The sequence below is a fragment of the Heliconius melpomene genome, chromosome 6 (assembly GCF_056956725.1).
Source record: "Heliconius melpomene rosina isolate 202511_hmr_F chromosome 6, ASM5695672v1, whole genome shotgun sequence".
Taxonomy (NCBI): Eukaryota; Metazoa; Arthropoda; class Insecta; order Lepidoptera; family Nymphalidae; genus Heliconius; species Heliconius melpomene.
Genome location: NC_140394.1, coordinates 6,064,827 through 6,082,592, shown reverse-complemented (window position 1 = coordinate 6,082,592; position 17,766 = coordinate 6,064,827). Strand labels below are relative to the sequence as shown.

Here is a 17,766-nt window from a genome sequence, read left to right as displayed (position 1 = left end):
TTTAGTGGCGGAACTCTACGCCACGGCCGCCTTACCTTGTTACCAGACGGAGAAATAAATGGAAATTGAACCCAGAATTTGTTGCTTTTACAGACGCACGTTTCTTCCCCTACGCCACGACAACCTCGACGTATTTTCATATGATATTAATAATTAAAAATCATGTTTTTTTAATAATATACAAAAATAATTGAAAAGAACATTTCTCATTTAAATATATTATTTTTTTTAATGAAAAATTGGATTATTATACAAGACCGCACGTAAAACGTATTATCATTTTTAATTTTGGCATAATGTCCTCCGTAATACTGTGACGATAAATTTAACAGTTTTAATTACACGGTTAATTCCGTTGTGACTGTTAAACTATGCGGCTTAACAATAGTTCAGTTCTCATTAAAAATGTCGACGTCCAATGCTATGATACTTTCCATTATTTAAAAATTATCTATATAATAATATGCTTTCCTTATATTTATTTATTTTTTTCTTCTTATGTTTTTGCCCAATTTAAAGGTATTGCGTTAGGATTTGAACCCGTGCCTTAATGCTCTCGAATGTTCGATAACTAGGACGTAAAATTTAAATAGAGATTTTATATTAAAAAAGCAAGTATTATAATTTTCTTACATCTCAAACTTTTATATAGAATTACTAGATATGTATGTTTTATACATTATAATATTTAAAAAATTGAAATTACATATCAAATTTCGTAAACATTGTTAATATTTTATTATAGGCTCAACAATATGACGTTGATGTTTTAAAATAAAGGTATTACTTGGGGCACGCTTTGAATATAACATACGTTAACGATAGGATTTATAACGGTGAGTTGGACACAAGGGGAATCTGCCTAATGTGAGCGCTCGCCCTAAATTATGATGTAACCTGTCTGCAAAATAACCAACTGAGCAACGGGTCTGTTTGCTTATTTAAAGGTGACATCTTTTGTGTCATTTAAAAGGGAAAAGGTGGATTTTTTTTTGAAAATTTATATGAAATACTTCAATGTAGCTATTTTTTTTTAAATATATAAAGCATTATTATTTTTTTTTGAAGATTTTGTCGCTGTCCGTCAGATTTTTAAATATTGAATGTTGAGAAGCGAAATTCACTATCGTGTTTCGCCTGATCAGAAGGAAATGAAAATTTGATGTGGAGTGAAAATCGAATCCACAAACATCGCGATTATAGCCAGATCGCACGATGTCATTGCGTCACAATGGTTCCAAAATAAATAAATTATAACTTTTTTAATTATATTTTTTAACGCTATATTTGACGCTTAATCCATACATAACAAAGCGATAATATCATAAAGAGAGATTTAAATAAAATGGCGATATTTTGAAAATGTGAATATATAAAACTGAATAAATTTGAAAGTAATTGGCTCATGTTATCATTTTCAATTTCGTCTGCAAGCAACCCCATTGAATTATATTTGAATTTTTCATATGACATTACAGAATAATGTGAATAAAATTTACATAGAATTGAAAAAATACGAAGTAATAATAAATATTATCATAGTAGGTTTATGTTATATTAAAAAAAAATTAAATTTAAATATATATTCATTATACTAAAATATGCTAAAATCTCATTGAGCGCAACTATGCGCTAAAGGTACCACACGTTAGTGTTCAAAAGCATTTTATAAATTACTTTAGGGAAGTCCCAGGGATACCGGTGGAAGTTTGGGGTTACAGCGAATAATTTCGACATAGTTCTGGATTCTGTATGAAACTTTCGTATTTAGTTTAATGCGTAGAATTGAAATTCAAAATTCATATGTTGATGAAATAATTAAATTACTTTTTGCAATTTTTAATTAATACAACGAAAATCTATGTTTAAGAATGTTATTTAAAATTTATTTATTAATATTATAATACATACCTCTGACAAAGCGGGCGAGACGAGTAAGACTAGTGCGACGACACCCAGTGCCGCCCGACACCTTATCAACATCGTGGCTCTGCAATAAAAAAAAGTATACATTAATTATAGATGAAACACTCCCTTGACCAAAAATACGCAAGTGCCTCGTAGGAAAAGTAACGTTTTATTAAGTATTTTATTCTTTTTAGGGTTCTGCACTAAAAGGACCGAACAAAGGAAAATGGGACTCTATTACTAAGACTCCGATGTCTGTCTATCGGTCACCAAGCTGTATCTCACGAACCCTCATAGTAAAAGAGTTGAAATTTTCACAGGTTATTTCTTTGCTGCTATAACAATAAATATTAAAAAGCAGGATAATATCAATATTTAAGGGGTGCTACCATACAACAAACGTGAACGTGAACCGTTTCAATACATAATCGCACGGAACATTTCGTGCCTAAATCCGACTCCCACTTGCCTTGGTTTTTATTTAATTCTTGTTTTAAGAAATGTAGTAGATACCTTGTTATTATAATACTGTAGTAACACTAAAGGAAAAGCTTCGGTAAACAATTATAATAAATTAACTATTATAATAACTTACTGACTGACTTAAAAATCTTATTATAAATTCATTGTAATTAATTGTCATTATTGTAATTTTAATTAATTGTCATTAATATGTCTATTAAGAGTAATAATTTAGTTAAATATGCTTGTATCAATTAATACATGATTTAAAGCTTAAAGGACGATTACATAGATTTTTTAAATAAAACTATTATTAAATAATTTATGTACATGTAATATTAACATTCCTGTGAAGTAATAAAAATATGTTTTACAGTCAATTCGTGTACACTTGTTACTTTGAACACCAATTAACCTTACGTAAAGATTAGGTACCCTAAAGCAATTTGTCTCTACACGAAGTTCAATGGAGGCACAATAAACGTACCATTTTGGGTTTCGTAATTAAGCGGGTTTCTATTCCAGTTTATTTTGTGAAACTGTAATGTATTTGTAGTGGAATTTTTATCACAGCTAAATTGAAGATTGTTTTTGTTTATTCGTGTTCGTGTAAGTGAGAAATATTATTATTTATTAAGAAAACGTATAAAGATTTTAATATAGCGGGATTTTAGCTGTGTGGAATAACATTTAAAAAATGTAAGAAATGAGAAATATGAACTTCATTTAGACTGGGATCCGGCCGTTGAATCCTGCATAAACGAGTTTTCTTAATTAAACCTATATTAATGAATAATACATGATTAGTAGAACAGATTACACCTGGGTTGCCTGGAAGAATCCTGCCGCAATCACCTTTAATTTCATTTTTTCGTAACTCGTTTTTGGAGATAATTGCACCAATACGTTTTTTATATGAATCGCACATCATTTGAAAGATAATTGCATAAGGAATTGGAAAATTAAGGGTTGCCAGCTCTCAGTCTGCCGCAAGTCTAGGGTTGCCTGGTTTAAAGATGTCACTAAATGTTAATAATTTGCACTCATGTGTTTTTTTAATGAATTATATATCAAATTAAAGCTTATTTTTTTCTGAACACTATAAAACAGGGTTGCCTGGAAAATTCCTGCCGCAAACTGGGGTTGCCAGCGTTTGAAACATTTTATTCCGGTTCCGTTTGACTATGAGAATAGACGATGAAATGCGCGGTCTGCCCCATGTTTTAAAGTAAAATATTATATAATAGAAGGTCAATCTTAAAATCAATGTTTATTCTAATTGTTCACCTGTTAAATGATGATTTTAATCATATTAAGTAGACGTAGAAAACTATTTAAAGATGAAATCATTCTTATTTTTCAAGTAAAATAATAATCCATAATATTGAGTCTTCGCAAAATTTATTTTATAAATAATAATATTTAGTTAAATAAAAGGGTTATTTAAAACAACTAAATTATTTAATTAAGTAAATGTTTACAAATATCGATCTACTATAAGGTATTAATTACAACATGTTTCCTTAATATAATGAGAGGTGACAATTATCGCGGATATTTTTTTTATTAATTAAGAAAATGTGGAAAATTACATTTCAATAAACAATCTCTCTCTCCCTCTTCGCCCTCTGCTTGTTTGATTTGACAACGCCGTCCGTATCCGTAGAAAAAACTATGGCGCCCATCTTTTTGGTACGAATATTTACGTTTTTGCAAAGTAAATGAAAACTATTCAACTAATAAAAACTATTAAAAAATATAGATTAAAAAATGTCGCTAGCAAGAACTTCTCCGTCTATGCTGATAGTTTTTAAGGTATTTAGGTCTGAAAGAATTGTTCTTATAATTATAATAAAGCGTAATCACTCACTAACGTCCCTAACTTAGTATAATCAAAACTGAGGCAACTCCCACGGCCACAATTGTCTACATTTTATTAAACTATATAATATTAAATATTAAAGTATACTTACGTTTTGCATTAGAAAACAATTAAAAAATACTTCTTTATATTTTTGTTTTAAAACAATGAACTTTTTGTAATACTGTAAATGTTAACTGTGCATTGTGTCACTATTTAAAAAAATGTCACTGTATTTAAAATTCATTTTTTGGCGAAACAATAACATAATTTTACACTTTTGGAGAGATTCCTTGTTAAATTCTATCACATTTTCACTCCTGCCGCACAAAAAACACATCTTCATTTTTGTCAAGTAAAAACGTCTTTACTCCAAAACGAAAGGTAAGTAACTAAGTAATATGCTCAAAAACAACTCATTTGGCCATCTGCACTTTTATTGCATTTAGAAACAATACATCTTCGAAAATAATATTATTGCATTTGGTTTGCTTTGTATGGCGCCGCAAAATGTTTATCTATAGTAAAAAATAGCCAACTAATTGATATTTGCCGACTCTTGGTCATAAACCGTAAATAGCGTTTATTAGTCGGCATTACTGTCGGATTTTCTTCGAATTATTTTGCTAACTTAGTTTTGTTTATTATAATTCTATTATATATATTTCTTTCCTATGCAAATTATTAAAAATTGCGTGAGAAAAAAAAATTGCGGCAAGCCTTGTCAAATCAAACAAGTAGAGGACGAAGAGAGAGAGTTCATTGAAATGTATTTTTCAATATAATTAATAAAAAAAATATCCGCAATAATGGTCACCCTTCATTATATTAAGGGAACATGATGTATATGTATATATATTAATAGTTTATAGTAGATCAATATTTGTAAACATTTATTTAACTAGATAATTTAATTGTTTCAAAATGGTAATTTAAATTAATAAATAAATATTAGTATTTAGAAAATAGATTTTGCAAAGACTCAATATTATAGATTCATTATTTTACTTTAAAAATAAAGATGATTTCTTCTGCCCCATGATCTTTAAATAGTTTTCTGCGTGTACTTAATATGATTAAAATCATCATTTAACAGGTGAACAATTAGAATAAACATTGATTTTAAGATTGACCTTCTATTATATAATATTTTACTTTAAAACATGGGGCAGACCGCGCATTTCATCGTCTATTCTCATAGTCAAACGGAACCGGAATAAAATGTTTCAAACGCTGGCAACCCCAGTTTGCGGCAGGAATTTTCCAGGCAACCCTGTTTTATAGTGTTCAGAAAAAAATAAGCTTTAATTTGATATATAATTCATTAAAAAAACACATGAGTGCAAATTATTAACATTTAGTGACATCTTTAAACCAGGCAACCCTAGACTTGCGGCAGACTGAGAGCTGGCAACCCTTAATTTTCCAATTCCTTATGCGATTATCTTTCAAATGATGTGCGATTCATATAAAAAACGTATTGGTGCAATTATCTCCAAAAACGAGTTACGAAAAAATGAAATTAAAGGTGATTGCGGCAGGATTCTTCCAGGCAACCCAGGTGTAATCTGTTCTACTAATCATGTATTATTCATTAATATAGGTTTAATTAAGAAAACTCGTTTATGCAGGATTCAACGGCCGGATCCCAGGGTAATTCATCAACACAAGCTTTATAACTTTTGTTTAGCCTGATTAGAAAATTAGGAAAAACAACTGCTAGCAGGCAATTAATCGCCCTTCTAAAACAATAGCTCGTAAGACTTAGGGAAATTTGTACTTAAAATAAAACATTTGCGAACATTTAGCAGTCACGTACGTTGCTAATGGGCTTTTAAAGAAGCAGAATTCATTAGGTGGCTTACCCAACTTGGAACGAGGGAGGTTTTCTTAATGTACTACTGTGCTTGGACTGTTGCGTGTCACTAATAGTTCTACAGTTATTTTAATAATGATAATAAAATAAATAAATCAGCTTCACGCTGTATCCTGCACACAGCAGGGTAGGCAGAACCCGGTGATAAGACACTCCGTTCTCTATTTTCTGCCAAATTCTGGAGGCGTTGCGTGTTGATTGGCAGAACTCAACGCCGCGCTTTACCTTGACGCCTGAGTGAAATGGAAATAGAAACGTAAATAAATATTTCCCTTTCTCGAGTGAGGATCGAACCCACAATCACGCCACGACGACCTCTAAATGATAATGATGATGATAAATATATATATTTTTTTCAAGTATTTAGGTTTCTATTCCATATGTTATCTACAGTAGGAAGGTGAATATTTAAAATAAATAATATATAGCATTCTACCATTAACATTTTCACACAAAATATTGAGGCTAAAATGTAGGTGCATTTATAAAGACTTTTAGAAACATTTTACATGTAACAGATATTTTCGTTTTCTAACTCTATTTATTTTTATGTATCAAGTAACCTATTTTCCATTTATGTAGAATAAAAACTACTAGATACATTTTTTTTTTAAATATCTTCCATGACATTATAAGCGTTAACAAGGCAGTGCTAAATGTAAAGATACTTTTTTCTTTGAAAATCTTTAGGTTTTCTAGGTTAGTGTACCTACCTATACAAATGTTAAAGAATATTATTTTCTTATTAGAGCTACCCATCTTAACTTCGCTTTGGTACGTAACACAACGAAAATAATTTTGTTTATAAATCCTCTTTCGTATTTCACATTTAGATAGCTTGAAAAATAATAGAAATACTTATATTCTTTTAATACAAAATCTGCTTGCTGGTTATCTGTGTATTTTGTTTAACGTAAGATACGTTAAACAAAATACTGGTTACGTTAACAAATCTACTGGTTTTTTTATATATTTCTAAAAAGTACTGACTAAATATGAATTGTATGGTTCTACTTTTTTAATTTAACATTAACAAAAACGTAATGTAATAATGTCTAATTTAAAAATATAAATAATTATGACATCTTTTAATCTTCAATGTAGATTTTTAACCGACTTCTGCAAGAAAAGGAGGTTATCAATTCGACTGTATTTTTTTTTTATGTTTGTTACCTCATAACTTTTGAGTGGGTGAACCGATTTTGATAAAAAAAAAAATATTTGAAAGGTGAAGCTTCCAGAATGGTCCCATTTTTTTTTGGTCCATGTCTGACAATGGTATCCATGAGAAAATCACATAAGTCTTAAATTTGCATTAGGTGCTCAGTAGAACAAACAGGCTTAGTAATTAGATAGTGTAGTAAAGGTGTTGTAGCATTAGCTTGACACCGACTTCAAAATTATAAAATCTTTGTAAAATTATTTTTCACTTTTTAGTTCGTTGTTAGAAGTCGGTTTTTGTTTTTGTTAAAAATTAATTTATATATTTTATATATACACTTCATACTCTTCTTAAATACTTTTAAAACAATCATTTTCTCAACTATTTATAATGATTTTTATGTTTCTAAATTATATATTCATCCTTGGCCGTAATTAGTCATTCTGTAAGGATGCGAACTAATATAATATTATTAGTTTAGATTAAGTTGTTTATTTTTGCAATAGCGAAAGATAATTATGGAAATACAGGAAGCTCGCTATACAGTCGACGTCAAACTTCGATAAATGATAATTACAACTGTAGTTTTTCTCAGATATTTAAGTGCAAAACGTTTTGTAACAACGGAAGTTGTATATCAGAGATATTTAATAAACGGACGTTATGAAAAAAATTAATAATGCTATTTAATAGAAATTTTCTTTTTGTTAAATGACCTTATATTTGTATTGGAGATGTTTTTGTTGTACAAATTTGTTTATTAAAGATTAAATTATTAAGGTAGATATCTCTATAACTTTAGCTTTAGCATATTTATTTACATTGAATTCTAAAAAGTAGTTTAAGTAGTAAAGTTTATTTTAAATTCTTAGGTTAAAATTCAAAACTTTACACTTTATCACAAAAAAACCTTTTTCACGATAAATATATACATAATATACCTACACTTATAATTTCTTATCAAAATGTCAAATGTCAATTGTCAAAAGCGCGGCACGTTATTATGATATGGCGGGAGTAAGTTTTCAAAATTGGAACATCATAATCAAAGAACTATATACCATACCAAGTTTTAAAAAAATATATTTTTTTAATGAATTGAATGAATTCAGCCAACCAGTAATATAATTTTTTCTTTAAGTCTTTATGATACTAGATAATGTTAAAAATAAATCTAAAAAAATAGTACCTAATACTATAATTATAAAAGAAAAAAATAGTATTTGTGGGAAAAGTTGTAAAAATTAAAAATATCCGTGAAATAGTGAAATAGTGTTGAAGCGCACTATTAGAAGACAATAGAGGCAATTCTCATACACCGTGAGAAGAGGCCACGAGGGCATATAAGAAACATGACGAATCATTAGGAAGTGCCTCTGTCGTAGCTTTTATTTCCTATATCTCGTAATGTTTTACAGCCCAATTACAGTAAGACACGAACATAGCTGACATCGAAATATTATGAATATTTGTTTATGTAATGTACGTAACTATTAAAGTTAATATAATAGTTTTAGCTTTCGTATTGTTAATTATTAGAATAAATATAGTTAATTTTGAGAATATAATAGTGCATTTGTATATTTTTGACATATTTAATAAATATATGTGTATAAGATATTTCTCATAATTCCCGTTACAGTACATACAAAAATTAGTACGAGGTGTAATTTTTAATTGACCATTGTCATAATGAGAATATTGCTCAAAAGTGACCTCCTTATTCTATATTATTGCACACTAAATGTTTAGAAACACCTGTAATCTCTCACGCTTTTAAATTAATGCAAGGCAAATGGAGATAACAACTTTTCCCGTTTTTGTTGAATGGCCGGTTTAAGTTCGCTTTTTATTTACACATGTGCCTAGTCAATAGGGCTTCGTGTATTAGATAGGTAACGTAGCTATCTTAGTAATCTTTTGCAATTTTAATAATTAATAAAATAATAGTATTTGAAAAAAAAACATAATATAACTCATAATATGAAGATTTATCATTCTTTAACCTTTAAATAGGCGTCATATAAGAAAAACGTATATTTCCGTTTCCGCGATAATAAACGAAGATTAACATAATTATAAATATGCAAAAAATCCTTTCAGGTTATTATTGTTTCTGTCTTTTTTTTACATTATCACATTATATATATGTACACAGTTTTTTTTAGGTTCACGCTGTAACCCGCATATGGCAGGGGACCATGGGAACCTAGAGTCAGATATTCAATTCTCGTTAAGTCAATAAAATGACAGCTGTGGGAAGCAACTAATTATATAGGTAATATAATTATATAATTATATTTTGTAAAAAGCATTTCACCTTGAAAACTTTAAAGCAACTTTCATTGTAAACGTTATTTTTAACATAAAATATCCTTGATTTTTAAATAAATTATGTAAAATGTTACATTAATCATTCAAAAATAAAAAAATACACGGGATACAGCGTGAGGCTGTCACGCTGTATCCCGCACATAGCAGGGAAGGCAAAGAGGTCTCACCCTTGTGCCTCTACGCCACGTTGACCACCATTAATCATTTATTCAAATTATTCGATTAGATTGAAGACAGTCTACATGTAAAAGTATCAATAGTACTACAAATATTAAAAAAATACAAAAACTAACATTTTACTAGCAAATATAATAGTTTCAATTTTAAATAATAATTCAAAAACTTAATTTAGAATCCACAGTGCAATAACCTATAAGAAAATGATATCGTACTCCCAATATGAATTAAATAACTGGTTGAAAATTGGAATGTGTGTTCAATCGTTTCCGCTATTAAACATACAAGGACAGGTTACAACGGGATTCTAGATTACGTTGTCCTGAATATTAATAAACGTTAAACGAAAATCATATGTTTATTAAAGTACTACTAAAATAACCGTTACGAAGAGTAAATATATTTCTTAGTAAATAACAGTTCTTTCGGACGCGTCGTGGTTTCGGCTTCGGCTGCTAATTCAAAGATAACAACGTTAGTAAACGATTGCGTAAATTGTGAAAGCAACAGTTTGGTAGTTTGTCCAGTTTTTGATTGAAGTTTTTATTATCTTGTCTTAGATTTTGGGTGATTATCGCAGCGGAATATTTTTTAGGATTTAAAATGGCAAAAGATATTATTTAATTCTAATTATAATATTTTTTTTAGCTTGAAACTGTGTATGCACTAGATATTTAGATAAAAGTGTTTAGGCCCAATTCTGAAAGCATTATGTGTCGAGTCGCGAAATGAATGAAATGAAAATATTACATTTCATTTTCTTGAACGGGAATCGAACCGACAAGATGTTGCTTCTACAGTCTCACTCTTGTGCCTCTGCACCACGACTGATTAAATATTAAATATAGTCTATTTAAGTAGGTGTATATTTATTCGATTTAATTGTAAATTGTATAACAATCTTTTAATTTTCTTTCTAAAAATTATAATATAGTGCGACTTCATTCATTTCAATGTCCGCACTAAAGACCTAGATATCGGCTATGTTTTATTGTATGCAAGCCCACATAATACGTAGACAACAAGAATTCACCGCTCAATAAATACAGTTGCTGGAAGCACGCCACCAATTGCAAACCGTAGAACTGCCTTTATTTTATTTCATTTTACTTATATTAAAACACAAATGATAATAATTTTCGTTTTCGTGCCCAATATTTCCCAAATAATAACCGTAGAGAAAAATTTGGGGCATTTTTATAGATCAATTTGTTGCAGGTAAACGGGATAGTTTATTGTGTTACAGTTTAAGCGTTTATAATACCAAATTTCTGAGGAAAAAAGGTTAAGAAATGGGAAGGTAATGTGGATTTAACCTCTACTACTACATTTTTTATAAAATAAATAAGAAAGAGTGAGAATTACATCATAATTATGATCATTTATTACAGTCACGATATGAAGAAAGAAAAAATGAGAGTTTGCATAAAAGAGGAAAAGTGTTATTTTCCTCCAATACATGCCACATTTCAAAGGCGACATAAGCCCCTTCTTCACATTCCGCTCAATAGCGACACAGTCGTATGCCTAACATAACGCTAAGCTTTGTTTTGGTCGGTTTACAATTTCACAGAGCTTTCCGATATTCATATATACATATGTCAATATTTTAGTAAAGTTATTCTGAAGCAAATATTATTATTTAAAGTTTTAAAATAAAAACAAATATTAAAATAGTTATTTAAAATGTGTATTACATCTCATCAATAATTGTATACTTTTAATATTAAAACTATTTTCTTATGATATTTATCTCTTAACGACCGACCCTATCGGGCGTGGTATACGGATTTCATACAACGATGTTAATGAGAAAGTCGAGTAGTGTTCCGGACAATCAATAGCAATACGCAGCCAATGCTTGTGGAACGGACGGACAGACGGTGAGAATTGCTTATTGTATGCACTTTCACATCACACACGTGGCTTTAAATTTAAGATGTAATTCGAGGAAAGTGAGAGGCATCACTCTTTCTTTACTTAACATGTTTAAACATGCCAATACTGCTTGAGTATGCAAATCGGATATACGACGTCCCTTCGGCAATCGAAAAACCATTTACCTGGAAAGATAAATATGGATATCGTTATTAATGCGGATTGGGATACTCTTGCAGAAAATCAGATATATGGGAACGTTTATTGTAATGTGAATTTTATTGGACTATAAAAAATAATATAAACCTCAGTTTGTAATGTAATTTTCCTTGTTTTGATATATTTTGTAGGTACATTATCATAGAGGTACCTAGAGATGCGAAGCATAAATTATGTTTATAATGTAATATGAATATTTTATTTTTAATATGTAGGTACTTTGTGGTTTTGCTTGGGAATTTTCATCAATAACACGAGTTTAAGTGTATAAAATGTATTTTAATTTAATAACAAACTACCTTTTATTGGAAATTGTAATAGCTATCATTATTTTGCTTTTGCTAGATAACCACAGAAGACCGGGTATCTAGCATCAGTGAAAGGTATATTTTAATAAGGTAAGCTATGATGAAATATAGCTGTTATTTAAAAAATCTGCTTAATATCACTAATAATATATATTTATAGATATTATACAGCAGAATATCGGTTTTTACTTTTAAAAATCGTCAAATTTAGCGACAATCTTTAAGATGCCAACTCTGATTCCCTAATATATGTTAATTTATTTTTTAAAATTCTTGTCGCTTACTTTAAGACGCGAGACGGCACTATACATATACATACAGTATTATAGCAAAGTTAAAGTTAAGTTACGACATAAGGATAGATATGAAGAACCATTAATAAACAGAATGTTATATACTAACACAGAATTTAAATTGTTCTTATTAATAAAGATGTCGCACTAATTTACTACATTTATTTAATCTTAATAAAAACGTTAAAAGAAAAGTAGGACAGAGTTAATATAAATTTTCACGCTATTTGATCACAAAATTGCGGAAACTAGTTCAAATAACATTACAACTGCATTAGATGCCATAAGCACGGTAAGATGGTATAAGATTGTAGGACCATAATCACTTCTTAAGAAATAAATTATATATAATTCAATATTACCATATTAGGCCATTCATTACACGAACGATATTGCGATATTTCGGAAGAAAAATTAAATTTAAGTACTACTTAAATCTTCCGTATAAATATTAATTTTTGTTTGCATCGTCGGTTGGTTCAGACATTTCATTCTTTCGTTTACTCTAAAAGCAAAGAGAAGTGAAAGAAAAGGAAAAAAATAATTAAAACCGCTTTCGTTCTCTATTTGCGAATCGTTTGTGATGATGAGGTAGAAAGTTAGCACAGCGCCGTACGTGCTTTGATCCATTGAAGTCGTCCACATACCGCAACATACCTACGTGACGGACGCGCGGACACCTAATACGGAACACCTCATTGTCAGTGTCGCTCGTACGTTGACTGTTTTACAGTTACCACCATTTTCAATCCCCACCAGGTATGGGGTTCGACGCGTCTTCCATATTCATATACAATTTCGAAGTGAAAAGAGTTTTGTCACGAATGAAAAGAAATATTATTCATGGTTGAATGTCAACGGTTAGTAGGTACGTTCAAAGGTGCTTCTGCAAGTTTGTTTAAAATGTTTCAAAAATAGATTATACTAAATTGTTTTTTGGGCAGCTCGCAGGGTAGGCAGAGGGAACCTAGAGTTAAGACACTTCCCTACTATCCACAGAATTTTCGAGGCATTGCGTGTTAATGAAATGAAAATATATATGAAATGAACAATATTTTTTCCCCCGGGCGGGAATCGAATGCGCCAGACGGCCTGTAAATAGTTTTAAATCCAATAATAAACTTAATTCCCATTCGTAAGGTCGAGAGGCTTAACGTACTTAGCAAGTAATTACATTGGGAAGGGCGAACGTCCGACTAAGTAGATGTTACCGCAGTAAGGCAAAAGCTGAAACACGAGTTTACGGAATTTACTCGGTCAGTAGACGATTTTTCCAATTTAGCCCTAGAATTTCAATTATTTTCGATATATTGTTACAGTATTTTTTTTTTTCGTTTTCTAAGTTATTGAGCGTTATAATTAATTTGAAGTGAAATCAGCTTCACGCTGTATTCCGCACACAGCAGGGTAGGTAGAGGGAACCTAGTCTTAAGAAACTGCGTACCCCACATTTTTTTTTGGAGAGAAAAGTGGATGTTTTTTTTTTACAGGAATTAATCAAAAATCTAGTACATATGACGTACGTCAATGTCGAGGCCCTCATGGCGTGTGGCGTCGTCGCAGTGGCGTCGTCGCAGTGGCACAAGCTTGCGACAATTAAGTTGTCGGTTCGATTTCCACTCGTGGGAATGAAATATTGAATATTTATTCTTCGGTCAGGTGACGAGACAAAACACGGCGTTGATTTCTGCCACTTAACACGCAATGCCTCATGAATTCGGTGGAAAGTGAGGAATTAAAGTGCCTTGATGGGAACGTGTCTTAACAATATGTTCCCAGGTTCCCTCTGTTTACTCTGCTAAATACGTGAAAGTAAAAAAAATGTTTATAGTATTAAATGTTTACCACTGAATCTTGAATCTTTAAAGAAGGTCAACTCTTATAAGACTTGCTTGTTCTGAGGTAAAAAATCTCGTTAGAAAAGGGGAAGTCAACAGTCCACAACTAGTTGTGTAAGTCTTGCTCTTAGTAGTATTTCTAGTCGTTGAACACGATTTTTAATATTTCATGCTTATATTGTGTAACGCCTTACCTTGCCGTAGTACGTACTTTTATAATAAAATATTTGAGGTGAATAGGGACTACAAAACAGATTCTTTAAAGATTTTTTCTGTCGTAATGTCAATTCATTTAAAATTAACTATATTATTAACTATATTTACTTCATTTAAAATTAACTTATAGTTGTTTGGCGGAATTACTTATTTAAAAGTACGCGGTTTAGGCTGTACTATGCTTAACAATAAGAAATATTGACAGAAAGAACAAATTAACGATTTACATTGTATAGGTCTCGGAAGTCAGTTGTAAATTTCGTACCATTATTAAATAGAACAAAGGGTTATCTAGAAAAATATTCAGTACTAATTCTACTTAAACTTCATTAAAATGATATAACTTTGTGTCAAAAACGATAATTAACTTTGCTACTAATTAATGGTTTAAAGGTAAATGTTAAATAGACATTTGTTAAGAAACGAAAGTTTTGCACAGATAATAAAGTTCATTGTCATTTTAGAATGTCATTGTACTGGTAACACCGAAATCCATTTTACACTCACGTATGAACAATTTTGCGGTCAGCTAATGCGAAGTTTTACTTTTAATTTTCTTTTACTAGTTTTGAATGCCCTTGTCCCACAAAAACCTAATTTAGAATATTCTACAAGGCGGTATTTACAAAGAAAAAAAGAAATTAAAACAGTAGAACAGCAAATTATTGAGGTTTCATATATAGTCACTGACTTCCTGTCTTCCTGTATTATAAAAGGACAGCATATGCAGCGAGTGGCGACTATCTGGCTTCCTTTTGCAGCACAGATGGAGATATTATTATTAGTACTACATTCCGTCCGTTGAACTAGCACCGTTACTTGGTTTACGCATTGAGTTCTTGCCGCTTGCCGCTGGCGAACATGACACTAATAGCAATTGGACAATCTGATGCTTCACTTTGGATATGGGTTGCTATTAACTGCTTTTTTTAAGCTTCATGCTTTATCCAGTACACAGCAGGGTAGTTAGAGGGTTCTAGTGTTAGGACACTTTGTTCTCCATTTTCTGCCGAATTCTGGAGTAATTGCGCGTTTAATGGTGGAAATTAACGCCGCCCTTATCCATGATTCCAGAGGGAAGAAATCAAAATTTGAAATATTTCATTTTCTAGAGTGGGAATCAAACACAAAATTTGTCATTTTTCCAGTCTCGTGCTGGTCTCCCTGCGCCATGACTTCCTTGAAATTGTATGTCAAATATTTAGACATACAACTATAGCGTATTACAAAACCTGAATAATTAATTTGTAATACTGGTGTTATTGAATTATTTTGAAATTTAATGTGGCAAATGTTTTCCAATTAACAACAATTTGCGCAAAACCAATTGTCTAATGAATTCATAAATTAATTGTTATACACCAGTGTCTATTAATTAAAAATCGAAAATCATAGGAGGCCAGACATGGTACAGTTTCACAAGCGCGTGACTGTATACGCAACACGTTATAGGTTCGATTCCCGTTTGAGGAAATTAAATATTTAATATTTCTTCGCTCTAGTGTCGAGACAAAAGCGCGGCGTTGAGTTCCGCCCCTCTTCCTCTTCCTCTGCCTACCCTGCTACATGCGGTATATAGCAAGAAGAAAAAAAAACATTATACTTTATAAAAAAATTCAATTTATAAAAGTAAAAAATTATAACATGTAGTCTTTAGCTTATTTTGTTCTCAATTTTTATATTTGGTTCTTTGAAACATCATAGTGTGGTTTTTATAATAAAAAGTAAACATATCCTTTTGAACTGGTCTGCGTTTTAATGTAAATATTAAAATATTCTTTATTTTTATTTTATATGCAAAATAATGTTATTTCATCATATTTATCTAGAAAATAATGTTCGTTTCAAATTATAACTTTTTATATATAATATTTTTATGTGTATAATCTATCTTCTATATATATAAAATCGAAAGGTCACTCATTCATCACGAAATTTCAGAAACTACATGTGCTAGGAATCTCAAATTTTGCATAGGAGTTATTTATAGGACTCGCTTAGACAGGAATTTGCATTATTCGACTTCTAAGGGGTTATTATTGGGGTTGAAAGTTTGTATGAAACTTCGTTACTACAAATGCTAGGAGTCTCAAATTTTACATGGACGTCACTTATAGGACGTAGGTATTCATGGAGACAGAAATTAATAAGAACGTAGTTCACGCAGGCGAAGCCGCGAGCGCGCCGCTAGTTGATTGGTAAATTTAACTATTTAAAAAAAAAATCATCTTCACGCTGTATCGGATACACAGCAGGGTAGGCAGAGGGAAGGGGTTGAGTCGCGGAACTCAACGCCACAGTGGGAATCGAACCTACAACCGTCGCAATACAGTTATACCCTTGTGCCGCTGCGTCACGACGGCTATATTCAAGAAATTATATACTTAATACATATTTTCGTTTTCTATTTGTTGAGTATAGTGTTATACAGCTTATGGTGTTAACATCCGCGTTATTCTAATGTCACGTAATCGTTTTTCCATTTATTTTCCTGCTGTTCAAGTACTGCGGAATTAAATTTTTATGGTAAAAGTGAAAACGTTACTACAGCGGCTGGTTCAATGACACCTAGCACTTCCCATGTTATGACACGGTTTTCTTATATAGGGTGGAATAAAACATGTATTTAATACCTTGCTGTATAATTTTTATATCTATATATTTCTATATCTATATATATCTATAGAAAACTTCTAATGAAGGAAAGGAAACGCGAAATATTAAAGATTTTAATTATGGTTAAGAAAACATTATTTTTAATCTTTTCTCGAAAATGTTAAGAGACGGATTGCCAACCAGTATAAAATGCGACAGGTTTTTAATGGAAAGAATTTTTAAATAAAGGGAACTCAAGCTTCCCAAGAGTGACGCCGGAGCTTACAGGTCTGTCACATAGAAGTACCAATAGAAAACGTTCCCTCAAATAAGAAGGAGAGGATAACTTAAAAATATTTAAAAAATTGTTAGAAAGTGCACCCTAGGAAGCTAATTCTATTAATAAAAAAAAATGTCGACAGAAATTCGACATGAGGTCAAATTTGTGTAAGTCGAAGATAAAACTAATACACATATTCTGAAGTCAGTCAAGTTTGAAGAGAATCTCCTCTTAATAGTCAGTGAATCTAACAGTGGCGGAAGTACGGTAGAGAGTCGGTAAAAAATGTTATAGTCGTTTAAGAGAGTGCAGAGAATAGTATGCGTTTATTGATAAGTTCCAAATAAAAAATAATAAAA

General features: G+C 30.7%; 1 protein-coding gene across 3 annotated transcripts in view; it reads right to left on the bottom strand.

Annotated features, from left to right (window-relative positions):
* Window positions 1-17,766, bottom strand: part of uif (sushi, von Willebrand factor type A, EGF and pentraxin domain-containing protein uif) — a 63,106-nt gene that overhangs the window by 31,935 nt on the left and 13,405 nt on the right. For all 3 annotated transcript variants that reach the window (XM_085187032.1, XM_085187033.1, XM_085187030.1), the window contains exon 2: window positions 1,912-1,990. In XM_085187032.1, coding sequence (XP_085043158.1) covers window positions 1,912-1,983 — 72 coding nt within the window. In that variant the 5' untranslated portion in view covers window positions 1,984-1,990. The remainder of the gene's footprint in view (window positions 1-1,911; window positions 1,991-17,766) is intronic.